At 55.8% G+C, this 23,167-nt stretch overlaps 5 protein-coding genes across 5 annotated transcripts; 3 read left to right on the top strand and 2 right to left on the bottom strand.

The window, feature by feature from the left end:
• Nucleotides 1-1,492: 1,492 nt before the first annotated feature.
• Nucleotides 1,493-3,019, bottom strand: ColSpa_02610 (phosphatidylinositol N-acetylglucosaminyltransferase GPI2 subunit; the record flags this gene model as incomplete). Its single annotated transcript, XM_049268822.1, has 1 exon — nt 1,493-3,019. One exon carries the CDS (start codon nt 3,017-3,019, stop codon nt 1,493-1,495), a length of 1,527 nt encoding a protein of 508 aa, XP_049124779.1.
• A 6,362-nt stretch (nt 3,020-9,381) lies between these two features.
• On the top strand, nt 9,382-10,136 carry ColSpa_02611 (uncharacterized protein; the record flags this gene model as incomplete). The annotated part of the gene is made up of 2 exons (XM_049268823.1): nt 9,382-9,950; nt 10,004-10,136. The coding sequence occupies 2 exons, from the start codon at nt 9,382-9,384 to the stop codon at nt 10,134-10,136; spliced, it is 702 nt and encodes a 233-aa protein (XP_049124780.1).
• A 4,715-nt stretch (nt 10,137-14,851) lies between these two features.
• Nucleotides 14,852-16,318, bottom strand: ColSpa_02612 (fumarate hydratase, mitochondrial; the record flags this gene model as incomplete). The annotated part of the gene is made up of 2 exons (XM_049268824.1): nt 14,852-15,041; nt 15,096-16,318. The coding sequence occupies 2 exons, from the start codon at nt 16,316-16,318 to the stop codon at nt 14,852-14,854; spliced, it is 1,413 nt and encodes a 470-aa protein (XP_049124781.1).
• Nucleotides 16,319-17,150: 832 nt separating this feature from the next.
• On the top strand, nt 17,151-17,390 carry ColSpa_02613 (uncharacterized protein; the record flags this gene model as incomplete). Its single annotated transcript, XM_049268825.1, has 1 exon — nt 17,151-17,390. The coding sequence occupies one exon, from the start codon at nt 17,151-17,153 to the stop codon at nt 17,388-17,390; it is 240 nt and encodes a 79-aa protein (XP_049124782.1).
• An 836-nt stretch (nt 17,391-18,226) lies between these two features.
• ColSpa_02614 (annexin A7) lies at nt 18,227-20,419 on the top strand (the record flags this gene model as incomplete). Its single annotated transcript, XM_049268826.1, has 2 exons — nt 18,227-20,041; nt 20,096-20,419. The coding sequence occupies 2 exons, from the start codon at nt 18,227-18,229 to the stop codon at nt 20,417-20,419; spliced, it is 2,139 nt and encodes a 712-aa protein (XP_049124783.1).
• Between the last annotated feature and the right edge of the window lie 2,748 nt (nt 20,420-23,167).

Genomic DNA, 23,167 nt, shown 5'->3' on the forward strand with positions numbered 1-23,167 from the left:
AGCCGCTGCTTCGCAAAGATTTCTCGGAAATGTCTGTTTACATCAATGCACCCTCTCGGCGGTGGCTAATCACGGACTTGGCATGCGCCGTAGATGCTTTCGTTGCTGTTGGCAGACAACCGCTTACAAGAATGAGGTAGAAGGGTGAGACGACATTGGTGAGAACTCGGGTGTGTTCAAGCTATCTCCATTGGAGACCAAAACAAACCCTAAATTGTACGGAACCAAGTAAGCAAACACTGTTGATGAGGCAGCGGATAGGGACCACAGCCCTTTATCATTTCGACTTCTTAACTCATCGATTCGATGATCCATCTCCGCCTTGCTGTGGTAGGGATTGTAAACCACCCCAAACCCAATAGAAACAGAGAAGAAGAAAGAATCCTAGTGAATGTCGAAACTCAGGTTGGGAACCATGACAAAACCGAACTTGGAATATTATAATCTTCATCTTTGCTCAGCTATCTCCGATGTCAGCATGCGAACACACATCTCCAGGTGGCCACCCGGCCCACGTTTGCTGATTAGAACCTTGTACTGCAAGTAAATGAAATCAGAAAAGAAAACGTCAACCATGATATCACCCAAACTGCCACGAAGCGCCCAAAGGGTCATCTCCCTTTCTGCTCTCGGGACCCCGGTATCCACATCACGCCACGCACCTTTCTCCCAAACCGCACGCAACAATACTCTGCTCTCGTCATGTTTTCCGCTTATAAGGCGCCCATCATCCAACCTACTCAGTTCAAATCTCACCCAGCGCCGCAACCTCTCCTGCTCCCGCTCCTCCCCCGCCCAAATCATACACCCGGACACAGACACCTTTATAAGATATAGCCTCCTCCACGGCCCGCCCCAAGCCTCGAGAGTCCAGATCTACAAGACGAACCTAGCGGTTCGGCCGCCGACGATGGGTAACGCGGCGATCGAGCACAAGCTGCTGGGCGAAGTCGCAAGACACATTGGCTCTCACCGCAACCCCTGCCCCAAACGGCACACGTTTACAACACAGCAAGGTTCGCAGACACGGTACTCCCGATCGCAAGCCGGGACCCATGTGCCAACATCAGCATGGAAGCTCGGAGCTCAGTCTGTGAGGCGGTCGATGCTGGCCCCGGGCTCAAGGGAAGCCCATCCGGCTACGAGGAGCCAGACACGCCCGGGTTCATGAGGAAGACGGCGGCACGTTGCTGTGCTCTGTCCGCCGTTGTCTCTGCGGGCGCTTTGGTGGGATTCCTGACGCATTGCTGGGAGATGAGGGCAAAGGCTAGCGGGGAGGGGGAACCAGAGAAGACAAGGCAAAGGGGAGTGATTGACGAGGGCGGGTGCTTGGACGAGATGCAGAAGCTGCACTACCTCGCCGCAGCATAGACCCAGTTGCCTCGAAAGCGCAAAAAACACAACGAACACGATACTCAAGACTATATTCATGCCTAGGTAGATTACACTGCAAGAACAATAAAGGATCCTTCTCCTTCTCTGCACCTCCGCATCATCCGTCCTCCCAGAGCCGTCGGCTCATGATGATGGGCCTCGCCGGGTCCCACGGCCCGTAAATCTCGTTCTTGTACTTTTGCAGCCCAATCAGCCACCAGCTGCACCCGCCCATGGCGATGGCGGCAATCAGCACGCTGACGACCATGCCGGCGACGGCGCTCTTCCACGGCCAGAAGGAGCCGCTGCCGTCGTCGCCCATGATGACGCCGACGCCGGCGCCGGCGCCGAGGACCAGGAAGACCGTCATGGCGTAGTTGTACCCCCAGCTCCGGTGGCGCGCGTAGCGGCGGAAGACGGGGAACAGGCCAAACACCTCGATGCTGAAGAGCGTGAGGCTGAAGACCTGGCCCGTGGAGGGCAGCCGGCTCGCGAGCACGGTCGAGGCCATGAGCGCGGCGTTGGTCGACAGCGAGGCGGGGATGTTGACGCGCACGCCGCCCGAGTAGTCGAAGAAGAAGATGTTGATGGTCAGCAGCCAGAAGGACATGGCCCAGATGCTGTCGGGGGAGGTCGACTTTGTCAGGGACTTGAGGATGGGCGACAGGCCGAGGAGCGTCGAGTAGATGAGGATGGCGCTCTTGACCGTGCTGAGGCGCTGGTTCAGCCGGCTGTTGTCGTCGCCCGGGAGGGGGAACGAGGAGCGGCGCGGCAGCGGCTGGCTCGTGACTTCCTGGCTGTGGCGGCGGTAGGCGGACTGCGAGGTCGTCGATGTCGTGGAGATGAGCGAGCTCGCCGAGGCGGAGTGGGAGTGCCGCACCAAGCGCTCGGCGCCGGCGGAGAGGTTCGTGAGGGAGCTGGTCGCCGTCGTCGCCGCCGAGGTATCATCCATGTGCGGCGACGGACGTCGCATGCTCCCCGTCCTCCGACTGGGCTCCCTCCGCCCCGCGACCGTCGCGCTGCCGGCCATGCCGCTGAGCTCCTTGCGCTCCTCGTCGGCCTCCCAGCGCTCCCAGAGCAGCCATCCGAGGAAGGTCGCCAGGCTGCTGAAGGACACGACCGAGACGGGCGACACGCGCTGCTTCTGTATGAGGACGAAGCAGACGATGAAGATGATGACGGAGCAGACGTGCTGCACAATCACGGTGGAGTCGGCGACCAGGGGCCAGAAGTCGTATGGCTGCAGGCGCGGGTTGCGCTGCAGGCTTTCGAGGAAGGTGTCCTGGTCGGTGTAGTTGTCCGGGTAGCTCTGCTTGACCCACATGAGCTTCTTCCAGGTGCGCTTGCGACTGCGGCGGGAGCGGGAGCGGGAGCCGGCGACGGCGCCGTGTCGGAGGTGGGCGCGCGCAGCGCGGTGGTCCGCCCCGGTGGAGGCATCGGGGAAGGAAGGGACCGGTCGGCGCGGCGGCGAGGTCGCTAAGAAGGCATCTTCGGGGGCAAGGTGAGAGCGGTCCTGGCGCGTGACGTTGATGTTGCTGTTGTTGATGCTGTTGGTGCCGCCGGTGCTGGAGCCGGTCGGGACGGTGGAAGAGCGGGTGAGGGGCGGAGGGAGGGAGCCAAAGTCTGTCGGCGTCGTCGGCGACATCAGGCCGGGACTGCCGGGCACAGCTTATGGGCAGGGGGAAGAAAGAAAGGAGCGCAAGGCTCAATGGCTTGGATGAGGTGCGTATCGATGGTTGCTGGCGTTGGGAGCGGGACCGAGACCCTTCTCAGCCTCGCAGGCGCGGATGGATTGTAGTCGGGCGAAGGCGCGCAAGGCTGCACCAGATTGGGCAATTGGAGCAGAACCAAGGAGACAAGAATAAAAAGGGTGCGTGCACAGACGGGGAAAGGAGATTGGTGGGGGCAGCCGAGTCAGTGGGCTTAAGGGCGCCTTAGCTCCAAGGATGTCGTGTCGACATGGGTCTGCAGCACCGGATCAGTCGCCGGATTGGGAAGCCATTTTTTTCCCTCCCCCCCCAGCTGGCGTCAATGTCGGTGGCCGAAAGGAGCGGCTTCCGCCGTCAGGCAAAGAATTGAGTATGTCCCATCCCTAACTAGTTCAGAACTGCATTATTTACTGGCATTAGGTACCCTAGCCGAGGAGGGGTTAGTAAAAATGCCCATTGCCAGCATCAAGCTTAACTCTCTTTTGCCCGGCTCGGGACTCGGAACCAGCACCGAATTCTGAGATGGCTGCAGGCAGAGTGCCAGCTAGCTGCCTGCAAACCCAACACGTCGTCTCCGCAATCGCATTTCGAAGCCAATCGGTCGGGTTGGCAACGACTGGTGCGTGGCCAATCGCCAGACCATCAGAGGCCATCGGCCTCCGAGCATCTCTCGATGGCCTTTTCCGTCCGGGAAAACTCAAACCCAGCGGCTTGCGCGTCCGCTTCGGCCGCGAGATGGAAGCATCTTGGTTGGTTCCTGACTTTCCGAGGCGAAGGCGGCGAAGGCAGCGAAGTGTGAGTCCCACCGGCAGCATCGACAACTCTGGATATATACGTCCGCAACGCAACCCGCGGCACCCGCTTCTCCCAGCCCCGGACGGACTCGCGCGAACCGCAACCACATACACATACACACACACAGCACTCTCTGCACCGAACCATGGGGGTAGTAATTAGTGGTTCACTAGTTGCGTAAGGCGTACGCCCGACTCCCGAGTAAAATGGACTCGGACGGAGTTCCACATCGCCATGTCTGCACCACTTTACCCCAAAGAGAATCGGCATCACCGCAACCCCGCAAACCCTTGCGCCGTTGGGATACGAGAGACCAATGCCAGAGCCACTTTGGGGCTGCAGCCTCTGTTAGAATTCTCTCTGCCTAGAAGGCGTGGAGCTTCTTCGCAAGGAGGCCCGCAGCAGCACAAAGCTTGTTCGCTGCTTGCCCCCTGGTCCATTGGACCTGGCCTTCGACCGGCTTTCTTGGAAGTCTTTCCCCCGTCTCTTGAGGCTTCATGACTGATGGTGCCATGCTCGGTGGCTGTTTACTTTCTGGTCGCGTGCCTGTCCCCCCGTCCCCCAACGTACCCATTCATGCTGCTACCGCTCTTCTGGGCCCTTTCCCGTGCCCTTTGCGTTAGCATTGCCAAGGTCGACTGGTCCAGGCCCTCTACCTCGTTGTGCAGGGGCTAGGCCGGAAAAAGAAGCAGACTGCAGCGCTGGCAGGCGTGCAAAGTTGGCACCGCGTACCAATTCACTTGGATGCGAATGCTTATTTGGAACCTTGGCGAGCGGACCAGAAGAGTTTCCCCAAGGCACGGATATAGAGAGAGTCTACTCTGTATGAATAACTCAAATCCGGCCACAGGGGGGACGGGGACGGGGAGCCCGCTTTTGGGTCGCCAACGTTTCGGCTGTCCTAGTGGGAATGGCTTCACCTTCAGCTCGATGGGACGATTGACGCCAAGGTGCCATTGACGATCCGCTTCTCTTCGAATTCAGACAAATGGGCATCATGACATCAAACGAGCGGACGATCTGCGACAAGTCGGCTCGACCTCCTCTTCCATACATGCATCTCTTGCAGGAATTGCCGGACACGCTTGGTGGTGCATGCGGGTTTGTGTCCAGCCAAGTCTCATCCTCGATGGGGATCGCGTTCCATTCTCGGGGGGGGGGGGGGGGGGTTGGTCTGAGAAGCTCTGTTGAAACCGTTTTGACGTTCGGACAACCTCACCATTGAGGGCAAGAACAGGCGGGTTTCGCTGTTTCTGCCGATGTGGGCCTCGGCTGCGCTGTAACAAAACTGTCACAGGAGGCGGGCTCCAGCTGCCCAGGACGAGGATGTTTTGGTTTGTGAATGCCCCCCAGAGAGACACACTTCCACAGCATCTCGCATCTGGATGATACCCCCAAGACAGTAAACGTGCCACTGTCGCTGCTGGCGGACAGACAATACCTATGCCAGCATCCCCTCGTGGTGTCTGTGTCGATTCCAAAACCCCCCCCCCCAAAAGCAAAAGCGAAATGTGGGCTGGACACCAGGAGCGCTAATCCGTGGACCCTTGGCGTCGATCCACACCATTGTTTGCTACTATGGTAGGATTGAATTTGCCCTTTGGCACCGATTCGCACCGGGCTGCGGTACCGTCGCTCGTAGGCGTCTGGTCGTGGCCATCGTGGAGTGATTCGGCGCAATGTTTAAAAATAAAAGAAACAGATTTATTGCAACGACTTTGGTCGTCCCAGAGGGCTTTCATTTAGTGCATAACGAGACACATTATTGCCGACAGTCCACTGGTAGCCAATGGTGCTTTGCTGACCTTTACTACCTCATTCATCCTAGGGGGCAGTGGCTCGCTTGGAGGGCTGAGAGGTGCAGAGTGCATCAGGCCGACCGCAGCTGTGCAATCTCATCTGTACGAGACCTGCGGCACAGCGGTGCCAAGTATCGTGACAGAGCACGTACTGGGCGGACTGGTCATGACTACGCATCCTGGCCCAGCCGAGTCAAAAAGGGGTCCATCATCGGCACTCACTTCTACAGTAGATGATGAGCCAGGCAGCACGGACAGTAACAGCGAGCCGAGTCTGTGGGAAGAGGCGGGATCCCGCGTGCCGTGCGCAATTCTACGGCCCCATAGACCCTCTGTCAACATGGACCTGAGCCGTAGGAGCAAGAGGCCAAGCTGTGCAAGTCAGCGTCCAATACCACGGCCGGGGGGAAGATGGATGCCCATGTCCCTCAGTGGTCTCGGTCACGATGTGATGCAGGGTTTCAATGGATTCCCTTTCCGCACTCGCTGAAGGGCTTGCTCGATGACTGCCTGTTTGTTTGCACGCTTGCTTCGTGTTTGGCGTTTTGTTATTTCTCCGATAGGGTCAGGGCCGCCGCCGAAGGGGGCTGGACGCGGCCATGTTGCTTAGGAGTTCCGCTCGCCATGGGTTGGTAGGTATTATGTGATTCGCTCTTCGCCAACAGTAAATTGTTAGCTGACGGGACCGGGGCGTTCCTCTTCAATCTCTCAGTGGCAGGTCAGCACTCGGTCGGCCGTAGGTCCAGACTCACACAGGGTAGCAGCTGCCCACGTGCTTCCGCTTGCACATGTGGACGGCAGGCAGAGGGAAATGAAGCGGAGGGGGGGCTGCGAGGGATCAAATTGGAAAGCTTGATTCTTTCGGTGGTGCAGGTGGGAAAGGGGAGATGCACCAGCTGTGCTCCGTGGCCCTCGCTCCCAGTTCCTCTCCCACTCTCACTCCCACACACACCCTCACTCCTCACCCAGGTATTGTTCCTGCTAGTGAGGTGCTCGAATGGTGCTACCTTCTTCCTCCCATGCAGTAGAATTGAAGTTGCGCAGGCAGGCTGAAAACCACTAGAGGAGCCCATGTGGGAAAGCGCATCCACGAATCACGAGGTGCAATAAGACAATGTGTCGTCCCAGCGGGAGCCATCGCTTACCCGTCGTTCTTCTCTCCCAACTCTTCCACATGCACGCATACATACCCACTCCCTACTTGGGATTCCAACTTCAATGTCGTCTCGTTCTGCGTGGCTTTCTCTGCACTCCACTATGGTGTGAACCGGCCTCGTCCCGCTCGCACTGGCACCTGGCATCACTTCCTCGCCCAAGCATGGGTGGGATAATCAAGTAAAGCAATGGGGCTGAGGCTTACCTTACCATAGTAGTTAGGGTGCAGCGCGTGGATCCCCTTCCCTCATCAGTCATCTCACCTTTGAGCTTCACCTCAAGCCTGTGACGGCAAGCGTCGGGTCCTTTCCCTAACATGCCAATTGGAATCCAATGGAGCCGCCGTTTCTTCGTCTCCTTGTCTTCCTCGGTCGACGCCAGTTTGCGCAAGGAACCCCTCGTTCGGCTTTCGGCCGTGACAAATCAGATCTGACCTGCTGGCACGCATGCCTGCTTAGATTCACGCTGGCTTTCCAATCTCTCGCGTCCCTCGAATCCCGCGGCCCTTTCGCTGCCCGTACAAACACTGCCCATCCCTGGTCAGTCGGGTCGGCGCCCTGCGGTCGACGTGTTGCGGTACTGAACCCCCAAACGCAATGGGGGAGGGCGGCGTCCAGAGGTCCCAAACTACTTGGTACAGCCTCCCTCCTGCGGCAGTGTAGGGATACAAACTACCCTAAAATGACTTTTGGTGGTGGTCATATTTATGTTTAGAGTTTACTAGGATCGCAAAGTATTGCTACTGTACTCGCCCCGCGTCCAACTCAGCACCAACTTCCAACATCTCGTTCGATCTTCAATCGCGACACAGCGGAGACACGTTGGGAACTCATTGGTCGGCCCGAAGGTGACCTCTCGCGTCGCAGTTCGAAGCAAAAACGAGGGGCCGAGCAAACCGCAAACCGAGCCTCCAAACTCGCAGAGGAACCTGCAAGGCCCGCGAGCCTTCACAAGAAACGAGGATCGCTGAGTCCAATGAAGCAGGTCGGCTACTCGGCAGGCTCCTCTCATGCTCATTGCAGATCTCCATGATGGCCCATCCATTGGGTGTGCCATCGCCGTCGTCGTCGCCGTGATTGCAACATCTGCATTGTCCAAGTCGAAAGGCGAGCTGCTAGTCGCTACCTCTTGTCAGCCAGCCTCGAAGCTTAAAGACGAGCGATCCTCGGGCGCATGTTCGTTGGTGCCTTGGGGCGATGGCGCCATGTTCTTTGTATGCGCCGGGAACAAGCCCCGGTGAGGCCTAGGTAGCAGAGAGGCTTGCGGGCAAGGTGGGTGGCCATGTTTGAATCAGAAAGGCACAGACTGCCCTGTACAGGGCACACCGCAGCCCACAGGGTCCAGACCATCCCTGCATCCATGGCCGAACACAGATCCTGGTCCTGGCCTGCCGCCGAAGCCAGAGAAAGGACAGCGTCCGCTCCTGAGCAGAGATGGCCAAGCCAGGGGAGAGATCTGAGGAAAAGACCCTGGCTGGTGGTCTCTTGAGAAGAAAGACGAGAGAGTGTGTGCTCACAGAGGAACGAAGACACTACCGCTCCCGTCTTGGGACAAGCTAAAATGGCCTGTCAATCCCTAAATGCGTTGACCTGACCTTGTCTTGCTTCCCTTCCACTCAGCTCCGGTCATACATAACCCCCGTACCACCCATGCCGCTTCTTCTCTCTCCTGTGCGCACAACCATACTTACAGCTGGTCAGCGGATACTTCCATTCTAGCCCCAGTCTCCTCGCTCCAGACGACTCGAAGGCCTCTCTCCCTCTCTCTTCCTATATTACTTTCAGACCTCGCTCGCCTTGGCACGTCAGTCTCACGAACACCACCCATCTTCTTCTCATCTCGTCTTCCCTCCGCACCCAGCGTCTCATCCTTCACATTAGTCCTCCCGTCCCATCCTCTTCATTCCTTGCAACTTGGGAACACACCAGAGCCGTTACTTGTTTTGTTTCACTCGCCTGCGAGGTTTCCTACCCACCACACCCCCGGCTCTCTGCGATCAGATTCCTGTGCCAGTCTGACTCTGGTAGCCCTGCCGCTGCCGCTGCCGTCGACCGCGCCTCTCCCTCTAATAAACCTGGTGCCCAGACTTCCTTCACATCCCACCACGGCTTTGCACATCCCCCATCGCATCAAGCACCGCAATACAACATCATCCCACCACTGCCCAGAATCTTTACAGCCGCCATCGGTGGTTTAATCTTGGGCGGGCTTGTCAATCACGCGGCTTGGCTTGCGGCTATTGGTGGAATCCATCACGACGCAACGGACACTCACTTACATCTACCTCAAGATTTGCCATCCGCACATCTCTCGTGGCCACTCGCTACCTTTCGAAAGTCTGTTGGACGTACTTCAAGAGTCGATCAGGCGCTGTTGATCACCCGAAACGTCGTTTAAGAGCTGAAAAACATCGGCAAGTCTCATCCGAAGGACCCAAAGACAGCATCGGTAGCGATTCCGCGACGGCGACTGCTCCTGCACTACATAATCTCGCTACCTACAACTATTGTATACAACATAACACTGCTTCAGACCTCATCAACGACAAGATGAAGCCTTCAACCTTGCTCTACGCTTTGGGCCTTGGACAGCTGTGCTTGGCCGCTCCCGTCCCAGCAACCATTCCAGATCTTGTTTCCCACGTCCAGATCGAGGCACGTCGTCTCACAAAGATCGCCCGTGTGTCTACGTACTCTACAACACCACCAGTCTCTACCGTTAAGGAAGTCAGGGACTCTGAGCAACAAAGGATCGAATTCGAATTCAACAACCGTCCAGTATCGCCATCCGAAGACACGCCCCCGTCACTTGTTCTGGCCGCGCCTCGGCCACTGAAGACCAGCTACCTTCAATCACTAGCTAAGCACCCGGGATCAGGAAAGGACAGAGTGGTGGACGTGGTGGGTGACGGCACTCCTGAGACGATCGAGCCCATGACTCTCGAAGAGGGTCTGGCAAGGTTGCTGCCGTCACGCCTGGGCTGCTGGAAGCACGTTCAGGTCCCTACGCCTGTCATGTCTCTCTTTGAGCAGCACCCCGACCTGATTGTCCTCGGGGCCCTGCTTGCTCTGGTCGTTGTTCTCCTCGTGCTAGAGACCGTTGGCACCACCGTTCAAGGGTGAGTTTTACATTACCATCAACCACTACATACTCTCGACTGACATTCTTCAGGGTCCGCAAGCACTACGATCCCAAGGGGGAGATCCGCTTGGAGGGAGACGAAAAGCCTTGCAAGTCGCCGTCGTTCCGGTGTGACTCGGTGCCCTACGATGATGAGCTTGAGGTTGAAGATGCAAGATCATGACGGATGACGGATGGCGGAAGGGGCAAAGGACAAAAAAGCAAAATCAAAAACAAACAGTCTCAGGACACACGAACTTTTAATGTGGATACTAGACATTGCGATACCATCTTTTTTACATATTCAGAGCGCGGCGCTGGTTTAGGCATGAATGAAAAGAATCATTATACTTTCACCCCATGAGTTTCCCACGCAACAGGTATCTCTGTGAGCCGAATTTGTGGCTATCAACGATTTGGGGGTGGGTGGGGGTGGGCGAGGCAATACTGCATGGCAAGCAGGGGCGAGAGAAACGAAAATCATTATCGAATTTCGGGCTCGAGGAGCTGGGTCAGATGGGAATCAGCTCTGAGCAACGACCAAGTCTCCGAGGGCGGTCTCATACGTCGGGCCGGCGACCCCGAAGAATGCAGGCGCCGTCTACCTGCGACTTTTCCGCAAGCCTGACAGATAGAGTCCCCGCGAGCTCAGACTAGGTAGTGGTCTTCCATGTGAAGAAACACTTGCACGGCGCAGACCCGACCAGACTGGCACAGGCCATCTCGCCCTCATTCCCGGAATCTGGGGTCGAGGACTACTTAAGCGGTATATCCCGTCATGTCAACAGGAGAAATTCTACATGGACGCCGTTGAACGCCGTTGCTACACGGGCATGCGGGTGGGTGAGGGAGAAGACTGACGGTCCATCGTCGTCGTCGTCGTCACGGAATGCGCAGCCGGTTTTGCGTGGAATATACTAGGGGAAGATAGGTGTTGCTGACGCAACAACCACCTAGAGCCTGTGCCTCGTACAGCATAAACGTACGTAAACTGCCACAACACGCATCAGCTTACGACACGGAGCTACGTTGTCAGCACCATGCGTGCTACCTATAGATGTGTGATGCTTCAGGCCGGACTCCAAAGTCTCGAAGAAACCATACGGCACAGAACGGCAATGGGAATAGCTAAGGCAGATGGAGACCGACATCGAGACAGCTTCTAGGCTTCATATTGGGGGTCTGAGCTCACGTAGCAGGACTTTTTGTTTGAACCTCTGAAGTGGCGGGTCTGTCAATGTGCGTCTTGATAGGATAGATGCGTAATACGAGAGGGATGGCAACCGCACGCAGGTCACGAAGCGAGGCGATCTTGTCCGCGCTCCGTGATCCTCAACGTCTCCTACCCACTGCCCACGTCGTCTCCAGATTGACATGTAAAGAACGGCAAGTGTGGACAAGGGTGCGCAGCTCAACTTTAGGCACGGCGATGGCCGTCCCAGCGGGACCCGGATCTTCGACAGCCGTCCGCGTTGGCACTAATGACGACGAGCCCGCCGACACACATGAGGATAAATCACATGTCGGGGCCCCGGGATTCTGGAGACTGTTGCACTGCTGCGTGGGCTTCAGGACGCCGCTGAATAATTCGCGAGGAACATCGACCAACGTCCGCCTCGGTGGGATACGATCGGCAAACGTGGAGAAAGGAGACGGAAGCCGCGGCCTCGTTTACTCCAGGCTTCCAAGCTAGGGCGCCAGGATGCTCCAACGTGGACCCGATGGCACAAGGTCTGCCACGCTCCACAGATCACCGTGTAGCCGAAACCTTATGAAATGACGCCGTATACTAGGCAGCTGCCAAACAATACCTCGTCTCTTTGTTATAGTCCCGACAGAGCCGCAGTCCGCAGTGCCAGCGTGTACAAAAACAGGACGGCCCCACCCTGTCAAATACCACCCCCCCCCCCCGTAGAGCGTTGCTCCGGGTCCCGAGACTCGTGGTAGGATCCCAGAGGTGCGGGAGAGGACACGGCGAATGCAGCCGAGAGAACTCGGGGTTCGGGCCTGGCCAGCCATCAAGTAGGTTCCGTCAACGCTTGCCAGGCTTCTGAATTCCAACCGGTATGCCCGGAAGAAGACGACGGGGACCGCGGCCTCGGGTGGGATAGGGCGGAATAATGCGGGCTGAACGCTCTGTCGTCGAGGTAGCTTCCCAATCGAGGTTGCCGTACCAGACGAACAGGTTTTCGGGTGACTAATATGGGCAGCACAAGGCGGCCCCCCCGTCTTGGGTCCTGACTGGTGCGTGGGGTTTTGACTCGGCCTGGGTATTACTGGAACCCGTTACTCTGTCGGCATAAAGTTGCCGGTTGTTTGTTGAGCCACGGAAACATCGGCTCGGGAATGGGGACTTTTATGTCGAGGCTTCAAGATGCCCAAATATACCAGAAATGAATGCCATTAGACCTCTGGCAAGGTGATTAAGGTGAATTCCAAGTTCGTCATGGCAGTGGTGGGTGAGTTCATGATATATTAGGCCCAAAACAGCTCACTGGAGAATAGGGGATTTATGGTCGGAGTTGAGACTTCACTGGAGAACATAGCAAATGATCCTTAGAACAAAGAGCAGAAGCATGTCAGGGCCGCTGACAAACTCCATCACATGAGGACCTCTCAAGTAGAACGACGCTGGTTGTAGCTCTGAGGGTCTCGCGTCATGACCAGTGCCGTAGTGTAAATCGGCACATTCAACCCGCCCCGGCCATTTTCCTCAACTCCCCTATTTCAAGTCTCTCCACACACTTTGAAAGTAATACTAAAGAGAAATTGCAAACATTGCCCTCTGCATTTGCTTTTGCCCATGTAGAGAAACAACACTCTTCTGTCATCTCGAACATACTCCGCATGTCCTGTGTGAGTGATTTTTACGCACCAACATGAGCACACCCTGAATCACGTTGTTCTTCCCCATTACTGGGTGCGTATTCTAGGTACAGCGATACAAAGCTATCGAGTATCTCGATGCTAAGCTCGACTACCTTGGCCCCGGGAATCGAAGGCAAAACTACCTCAGCACCCGGATCTTAATTGGTAAAAGGAGAGGGTAAGTTTGTGTGTTATTTGGTGCAAACCTCTCATCTTGGCTGTGGCCCCTCTGCAGTGTTCGGGCTCTTTTCGGGATTTGGGTTGTCGAGTGCCGATTTCTTGAGACAGGGGATATGTCGGGTTCCGTTGACTATGCCAATAGGAACTAACCAAAGCCACGGAGTCTTTTCATGGAGCATCTTGAAACAGTTCGTACTACTGAAATACATGCGTGTTGTGGCATGTTGCGTGGTCCCTGGGAGCTTTAGATTTCCTGTTTGTTATTATGGGGGTAATTCACTTCGTGTCTAGACCTCGTGAAGAATGCTGTGCATGATGTCTTGGAGCCTCAGCTTCTGACAGCGTGTTTTTTGGAATATCTTTTGGCACGAACGGCATTCACCTTCGACGCTTTAGAATAATACAAGCCTTTAAAAGAAAACAGATTACTGGCAAATATGGCCATAAATGCGCTCTAGAATGGACACTAAGAGAAAAGGGAAAGCAAGGCAAAAAAAGGTTTAGTTAAATGTGTGGTTGAATGTTCGATTCTGACTGATTTTCTTCAATGACTGCCTAGCAAAGATAGAATTTCCGCCGCCTCCCTTTAATCACCTATCAACCTGTCTTCACCATTAGTTACTGGTGCGGAAAGGGGCGAGATCAATTCCCTGCCGCAGTCCAGATTGGCATATGTGAACGCGGACTATCTCGACGACCTCAGATCACTAAAGTCCTTGCCATGAATACTTCGCGTTCGATATTACTAACAAGGATGAAATGCCCGGCCATTTCCATAATCTCTATACTAGCAGGACCTTGTGTGAGTAGAGCTGGGCACTCCGTCATTTCGATTTGGTGGTGGAAGCGATGCTGGTCACTAACGCCCAAATTCAAAGCTTGTAGCTAGCTAATATTGAGATCAAAAACACGAAGCCAGTTTGATAGAAACAGTTTGAGCCTTTGCTGCTAAGGAATTTGAATGAGTCTCTTGGTCACCGCAGCCTGCGCTCGCTTCCCAGTGACAGGTAGGTCGTTTGGGTTATATCTAAATGGTGTGACGTGACTCGGTTTGCCGACTCTGCTTTGCAGAGTCAGGGCTGTGCCTGGAATAGGAAGGAAACATGCTACTTGTCGACCATGAATACAAGTGTAGATTGAAGCAGGCTGGCATTGTGTTTGTTGCAAGCCTCCCGTCTGATGTAATCACGGGCGGAGGCGGAGCAACATGGATACATGACAGCCGGCACAGTCTTCCGGTCGACCAATGACATTGAGGGAGTGCAAGGTCGGTGTCTCGATCGGGCAACTCGTATGGTATCATGAAATATCCATATTTACTCGTCCACATCATCCCGGGAGCGTTATCCTAGGAAATGGTAAACTTGTCATGCGACCCCCTTCCACGCCCGTTATGAGCCGTTCCTGACAAAGAGTGCTACGGTTCATGCGGGAGCCACGGCTGACCTATCAACGTGCGTACTCGTCTCATCGCAGGCAAGACACATGACAAACATCATCCAAACATTGAGATGAGAGGCCCAAGGGCTGCACCGCATCTAGAATCTCGCACATGCCAGACGATGCATCTGGGAGACGGGGCCAGCATGTGGTGCGGGGTCCAAATTACATCACATGTGAGAATGGCGGGGTAGTTCATCGACTAGCGACTCTTGGGCTTCATGTGATTTTTTTTCTTTCAATTTTTACGAGTTTGAGTTCTACAAAACGGATCGCACAAGGACCGCATTGTTTCCTTTTCACAGGTAACAGGATATCGTTACGTAGTTTTACACAAGGCGTGGTAGGGTGGTTAGCACTCCACTCAGACTTTAAAAACAGGACATATAAACACGGCCTACAGCTGCCTATTTACGGCTTGTAAGCGCTGGGGCCGATCATGAGCTCAGGACGGACGAGCTTGTCAAAGTCCTCCTCAGAGAGGGCGTTGAGCTCGAGAGCGGACTCCTTAAGGGTGAGGCCCTTCTTGTGGGCGTTCTTGGCAACCTTGGAGGCCATGTCGTAGCCGATCTTGGGGTTGAGGGTGGTGACCAACATGAGGCTGTCAAGTGTTAGTGAATGAGCATGTCAACAGAAAACGGCCGTTGGAACTTACGACTCCTTCATGATGCTGGCGATCTTCTCCTCGTTGGCCTGGAGACCGGCAACCAGGTTCTTCTCGAAAGAGCGCATACCGTCGGAGAGGATGCGGACGCTGTGAAGAAGGTTGCGAATGACCAGAGGCTTGTAGACGTTAAGCTCGAACTGGCCGTTCATACCACCGATGGTAGTAGCGACGTGGTTACCCATGACCTGGGCGCAGACCATGGTGAGGGCCTCGCACTGGGTGGGGTTGACCTTGCCGGGCATGATGCTGCTGCCGGGCTCGTTCTCGGGGAGAATGAGCTCACCAAGACCGCAGCGGGGACCGCTGCCGAGGTAGCGGATGTCCTGAGCGATCTTGGAGAGAGAGCCAGCGAGGGTGTTGAGGGAGCCGTGGGCCTGGACAATGGCGTCGTGGGCGGCAAGGGCCTCGAACTTGTTGGGGGCGGTCTTGAACTCGGTGCCAGTCATCTTGCTAACCTCCTCGGCGATGGCCTCAGCGAAGCCCTGGAAGGTGTTGATGCCGGTACCGACGGCGGTGCCACCCTGAGCAAGCAGGCGGAGGTCGGGAAGGGAGGTCTCGACTCTCTTAATACCGGCGTCGAGCTGGGCGACGTAGCCGGAGAACTCCTGGCCGAGGGTCAGGGGGGTGGCATCCTGCAAATGGGTGCGGCCAATCTTGATGATTTTCTTGGCGTCGAACTCGTCAACCTTCTTCTGGAGGGCATCGCGCAGGCTCTTGAGGGAGGGAATGAGTTCGTTCTCAATCTCGAGGACGGCGGCGATGTGCATGACGGTAGGGAAGGTGTCGTTGGAAGAGGCAGAGCGGTTGACGTGGTCGTTGGGGTGGACGGGCTTCTTGCTGCCCTTCTCACCGCCGAGGATCTCGATGGCACGGTTGGAGATGACCTCGTTGGCGTTCATGTTGGACTGAGTACCGGAGCCGGTCTGCCAGACGACGAGGGGGAAGTGGTCGAGCAGCTTGCCCTCGGCGACCTCGGCGGCGGCCTGCTGGATGGCCTTTCCAATCTTCTCGTCAAGGCCGTAGCGCATGTTGACGGTGGCAGCGGCACCCTTGAGAATACCAAAGGCCTTGACGATCGGGGGAGGCATGCGGTCCTGGGGCTGGTTGATCTTGAAGTTCTCGAGAGAACGCTCAGTCTGGGCGCCCCAGTACTTGTCAGCAGGGACCTGGATCTCGCCAAAGGCGTCGCTCTCGGTGCGTGTCTCGGCCATTCTGGGGGCGGTGGTGTGAATGCTTCGCTGGAGAGAGAAGGGGCTGGTGAAGTTTGTCGATCTGGAGGAGTTCGTCGCGGGGTAAATAGCTGCGGGGGAAGAGTACCGGCTTGAGCATGTGGAGAGGCTCTTCGCGCATGTCCTCGGCCCAACGGCAAGGCGTGACCTTGCCAGGCCGGAAGCGGCGCGACGAGCTGGTGCGGAACGAAGCATGACGGACCGTGTCGTTTTCTTGGAGAAATGGGGGAATTGGAGAGAGAGAAAAAGCGGCGCTTCGAACTTGGACCGAGCCAATTGAAGTGTAATGACCTCGAGTGCGGACGGGAAGAGGCGCGTCAAGATAATGCCAGATCTACAGATGACCTCAAGATACGAAAATAAGAGGAGAAAAAGGACTCGTTTTTTCCGGCTCAATAAACAGAAGTTCGATCACCTCCGAATTGGTTCCGTTGGGGAGCTCTAACACCTGTGGAGCGTTGGATGGCCCGTGCATCCGGCTTATCCCGATATGCCGATTGCGCAGCAACGACAACGGCGACGCGGGAGTGTGCCGAATGTCTCCGGTTCCCCGCGACTTACCTAATACTGATTACCTAAGGCTTCCTCGACCCCAAGATGACCTCTTCCCAACGGCTCCAATCCCCACTCCCTGAAGCCGAAGTCGTAGTTACGTACTAGCCTAGCAGAGGAAACGGTACATATTACCTACAGCAAGAAGCAAGCAGCACGCACGCATTCAGCCCCCGAGCCCCTTGCAGCGTCCGCAGCGGGATCAAGATGATAGGGCAGGGAGTTTAGCACAGCGGGTATTCCGGCCCCGCTCCGCTGCAACATGTCATCACCCAGCACCGCGGCGGCCAGGGCTTCTTTGAACATCTGCAGAGTCCCCTCTTTGCCGCCGCCGCCTCCCACGGAGACGGAGAGCCTAGCGTCCCTCAAGCACCGCGGCCCCGTTGCTACGGACTTGCCGGCGCTCACAGCCCCTCGGCCTCCTCCTAAGGCCCACTCTGACTTCACCTTGTTCCCCAGCTCCCGAAGGGGTCTTGCTGCATGGACGGGAGGGCGGTGTTGACCGGCTCGACACTGTTGAGGGCCCCTAGATTTGAGGCCATCACGGCCATTGGCCCCTCAGCACAACCACGCGGCCCTAAGCGCCTGTCAGCCCAGAATGGAGGGAAACGATCAGCAGATCCAAGAGGCACACCTACTTTATTGCACTGAACCAGTGATGCAGGTAGGTAATGCCACGGAGCCTTACTCGCCAGCAGCAGCAGCCCATATGACAGGCGGTGCCAAGCTACTGCAACAGCAACAGAGGAGAGGGGACGATGCGAGCCTCATTAGCTTCCTGCACGGTACTGTAGTTGCTGTGGCTTGCTCTGGCCAGGAAGGGGCTGGCGAAGCTATGCAACTGGGTGGGTTTCACCACCTTCAGCCCACCTTGCTACTTATGGATGACTGCTCAAGGCCATGCTTACCCCATATCCCTGGCGTCAGAGGCCCATCTGCCGACCCCTTTTCATTGCTCTTACATACATTCACTGCCTCCTCGAGCTTGATCATATTTCTTCCTTGCATCCACTCCTCGTCCCAAAGCTAGAGGACAAAGTACGAGTACTTGAACCCCGCCGTGCGCTGCTCAATTGAAGCAAAGAAGCACGCGACATCCCATCTTCTCCCATCTGATACATTAAAGGGGAGCCCCAGTCGCCCTACGCCCTGTCCACTACCCACCTTGTAACGAAAACAACCGAGCCCCTCACCTCCCGTCCCGCACGTTTTTGTCTCAACTCGAGCTCTAAACCCCACCTTACTTGGCCTCTGCTCCAAGCATCAGGTCGCCGTCTCACCACCGAAACAAACAGCGACAAACCTAGTTCGAAACCCAGGAATCTCCTAGCAGTCACCATGTCTCTCCAGGTCGACGACCGCAGTCGTCGCACCCGTTCGCGCTCTCCGGGCCGTCGCGAGCGCAGTCGCAGTCGCGGCCGTGCGCCGCCGGCCATGGTTGATCCCCCGCGCGAGTCCAGCTACGCTTACCCGGATGACGACCTCAACGACAGATATGCCCGTGACAGAGGCGCGCACGTTGTCACCGCCGAGCCGGGTGCTGGCAGCACCATGTCGGGAGCCATCCCCTACCCAGAGGACGGCAGCGACGCAATGTTTCCCGGCACCAGGTCTCTCTACGATTACGATGACCGCCGCGGCGCACCATCCTACCGCCCGCCCCAGTCTCCTCAAGACAATTACTACCGCAACTCGCGCGAAACCTACGAAGACCAACAAGCCCGCACTCCCGACCCTCGCGACGATGACAAGTTGAAGTACCTGCCGGCGAAGTACAGCAGTCACAGCCGAAGCAACAGTAGATACGGCAACGAGGCCGAGTACGCGCCCCCTAAACCGCCTCGCCCAGATACGGGCGACCTCTACCCCCCAACGAAGCCTCCTCGCCCCGTCTCTCCCGGCGGCTACGCTTACGCTCAGCCTCAGCCTTACGAGTATGCAAAGACCGATGAGAAGGCTAAGAAGAAGGAAGAGAAGAAAAAGGCACTAGAAGAGAACCTTGCGTACGGTTTCGACCCTCACTCGTCTAGGCCAGGCTTGGCCCCTGAGCCTCGATACTCTGGTCGCGCGCCGAGCCCAGGACCACAGATCTCGGCCGGTGCTCAGGCATACTACGGCAATGACCCCCGCGTCTCATCCAACATCTTGACCGTCGAGCCTGGAAGCCGCAAGCGCGACAAGTCACCTCAGCCGCCGACTCGTCATATGTCGAACTTGTCTGTGAACACAGGCCATCACTCACTGAACATGAACATGTCGTTAGCGAACGCACCGGGATCGCCGTTGTTGGAGTCGTACCATGGTACATACCAAGATATGTCACCGATGCCATCGCCGATGCTCCTGGCCTCCTCATCACATGATCTGCAGGTCATAGAGCCTGTTTCTCCAATCGGCTCTGATGACGAGGGTAGGCGACGTCGGCGGGCGCGGTTCCATGACATTGAGGATGATGCCGCAAGAATTGCGAAGGCGCTCCGCAGCGACAGGAAAAACCCCGATCCCGAGCCCCTGATCGAAATTCTGCCTGGTCTTACTCACGACCAAGTCATGGATCTTCGAAAGGAATACAAGGCGCTTGTCAAGACTGGCTCGGAGCGCAAGGGCGTCAACGTGGCCAAGCACATCCGCTCCCGTCTCAAGGATGCCGAGCCGAACCTCATGAAGGCTTGCTACGCCACCGCGTTGGGCCAGTGGGAGAGCGAGGCCTACTGGGCTAACTTTTGGTACCAAGGTGACAAGACACGCCGGGAGCTTCTCATCGAATCCCTCATGGGCCGTACGAACCATGAGATCCATCTCATCAAGGACGGCTTCAGCGACAAGAAGTATGATAACAGCCTGACTAAGTGCATGAAGACCGAGTTGAAGGAGGACAAGTTCAAGAAGGCCGTGCTGCTGGTACTCGAGGAACGCAGGATGGAGGAGTACGACCCTTACGGCCGTCGCCTGGCAATTGACTACCATCTCGTCGAAGATGACGTCGCAGACCTGCGCAAGGCTGTCAAGTCGGAAAAGGGCGGTGAGTCGCTCATGATCAGCATTGTTGTACAAAGAAGCGACTCGCATCTCCGCGAGGTGCTCAAGTTGTACGAGCGGACGCACAGGTCCAACTTTGCCCGCGACGCACTCAAGAAGAGCGGTAACCTTGTGGTAAGTGAATCCTGTTTTGATCTGGAAATATTGTTGTCTAACAGTGCTGCGCAGGGAGAACTACTGGCCCATATCCTCAACGGCGTCATTAACAAACCCGTTCGCGACGCCCTGCTCGTCCACCACGCTCTCACAGCGAGCCGCAAAGATGACCTGCGTCGCGAGTTGCTCATCTCGCGCCTCGTCCGCTTCCACTGGGACCGCCACCACCTCGAAGCCGTCAAGCGCGCCTACCGCGAGCGGTACGGCCGCGACATGCAGGAGGCTGTCCGAGAGGGCACGAGTGGCGAGTGGGGTCTCTTCTGTAGGGAGCTGTGCATTTACCGCATGCCTAACGACGTCAAGAGCTACGAAAAGGTGCCGGCGCAAGTCCGGTGAGAATTTTTCCAAAGGGAAAAGTACATTTAATACTTGAAAGAGATGGATGAGAGATGTAATGAGACCATGCGGTATAGGAGCCCATGTGAACGAACTGTTATGCTATATCCAGTGCGCCGTCGAGAATATGAGAAATCGCCATCTTATCAACATGCCCCCATTTTGATGTTTACTTTGCTCTTACATAAAAAGAACTGAGACGTAATAAAACCATCAACCCCTCTCAAACCTAACAATCCTCCTTCCCCCATCCTCTCTCCTCGATACAGCCATCCTCTCCCTCTCCCCAATCGCAAACGAGCTTCCCTCAGACCGATCATCAATCTCCCCGACCCTCTCGTCCAAATCTGACCTCCGCTCCCAACTCCGCATCCGCCTCCTATTACCTCCATCCTCAACACCGTCACCGCTACCGCCACGGTCCCTGAACTCCCTTTGACGCCCATCCTCACCCAACGCACCATGCATCACAAACAAACTCCTATCAACGCCCCCATCGCGTCGTCTGCGTCCCCATTCCATCCCTTCAAATTTGCTTCCCTGATTATATTGATACCTGTCCTCGGGATCCCTCCTGCCCGACACGCCGAGGGGAAACGTCTCAAACTCGTCGGACACTAGCGTCCGTCTGCGGCCGCGTTTCGGCTGCAACTCATCCGTATCATCTACGGCCTTTGCATGGTGTCTGCGCGTGGTCCGGCGATTGGTTGCATATCGTTGTCGGGTCTCCATACAAGGCGGTCGTAAGTCCCCGCAAGAGTCGGTGCCGCCACAAACGTGTCTTGCCGCCAAGCCCCTGGGCATCGAGTGACCGGAACGGTTGTCGAGTTTGAAGCCCCATTTCTTTGGATCTTGCTATTTTTCCTCCGTCAGTATCGAATCTCAACTCCCCATATCGATGAAAAGGGGAATCAAGAAAGTAAGAAATGAGGCGGAACGCACCTCACCAGGACACCTTGAGATCCCGACTACGTCGCCGCCACAGTCGCCTCTTTCCTTGACGGGATAACACCGACTCCAGAAAGAAGGCCCCTTCTTCCTACACCTCCTGCATTTTTGCTTCTTCTCGCACTTTTTGCATTTCTTCTTCACTGCCTTGACGCCATATTTCTCATATCCCAACCCACAGTCCCTTTCCCTTCCACCGCCAGCATTGCACTCCACAGCCTCGTAACAGTGCTCAATCCACTCATATCTCGAACAACAGCACTCCCCACAGACTGGTCCATCAGATTCCGAGTTGTAACCCGATTCCCAAATATCGTCATCCTTGGTTTCACAGTCTGCGTAGTAGTCTGCCCCACCACAGACGCCACCCTCGTCCAAAAGTACGCCGTCGTCGTCGAGGGAGATCACTTCGCGGGGCTGGTGGCGATGGAGCGAACACTGCTGTTGCTGTCCGGACCGTAACGCGACGACGACTTCGTCTGTGATCTGGCGAATTTCGTGACTGTTCGCCGCGCCCATCCTGGCTGGCTGTTGAGACTCAGAGACTAGCTGGTTTACTACAATAATGCAGACAGTGAGAAAGGACCGGACAAATTCACAACGACATAAGGCTTCAATCATGGAATCAAAGTAACCATGAGAGAAAGAAGAGGAATATGAAGGTGGGCAGAGGAAGGAACCGTTCAAGCTTTGTTCCCTCGTCAACCCCCCCTCTTTCACCATGCCCGGCTATCCGCATCGAAGTAACTGTCCGAGGTCGCTCAAGTCACACCATGAAACATGTAACACTAGCAGGATCACGCAGTCTGATGATAGGACATGTTTGGCTTGTATGGCTTCTTACCGTCGGTCGTGTTTACAGCAAAGTACCAATCACGTGTAGCTGCCAAGAGCAAACAACTTGACTGCCTGAAGAGTTACCCGTGACAAGAACTTTATCCAAACCCCGCATTGAGTGTAGAAATTGATATATAGCTGCTTTAACCTAAGCTAAAGGCAAGTAAAGGTGAGTAGAGGACCATAGGCTCCGAAGGCACCGACCGGAGTTTCTGTCGTGTCCGTGTCTTCTTTATCAATGTGTTCAAAGAACATAGCAGCAGCCAGTTTCGAAGCTGTGCTCGTGGGTGATAGGTTGGCTAACTCTTGGATTTCGACTACTGTTCTAATGTCTGGTGTCCCTCGTCCGGCGAGGTTCGTAGTCCCATTTTACTAAGCACTGCTGTAGCCTTGGGAATTATAAACTTCTGGCTCGGTACGTGAGCAATCTAATTTGTATGACGATTCTCAAGTACCCGACGGTGCTTCAGTCAGCCCAACCCATTCTCACTATCATTTCAATCTTCATCTTCATTGTCGAATATTTCGCATCTTACCCCTTGACTTTCGCACAACTCCTGTAACTCTTGGCACGCTGTTACATTGTTTTCTCCCCATTTTGGATTCAGTCGTCACCAAACGCAAAGTCTTGCAACTGCGAGACCGTAGTTTTCCAGCATCCTTTGAAGAATGACCTGATCAAAGGTATGGCCGGCAGCTCTTCCCAGGTATCCTTTCTCCAATTATGGAAACAGTCGTAGGCTACCATGTCTTATCTGAGTCTTAAGCGCTTTAGTCTTGGAGGCCCGACTTCGGCGAGCGGTAAAACGTCTTGAGGCTTGACTTCCTGGCCGTAGAGAAGTCCTAGGCAAACCTCAAGGTCTTCCAGGACAGAGAGATGACGAAGGGGCGCAAGTACTCCTATTAATGCAACTCCCGATCTTGTAACATCCATAGCTTCAACGGCGTACATCTCGAATGTGA

Source organism: Colletotrichum spaethianum (assembly GCF_022836535.1).
Source record: "Colletotrichum spaethianum MAFF 239500 DNA, contig05, whole genome shotgun sequence".
Classification (NCBI taxonomy): domain Eukaryota; kingdom Fungi; phylum Ascomycota; class Sordariomycetes; order Glomerellales; family Glomerellaceae; genus Colletotrichum; species Colletotrichum spaethianum.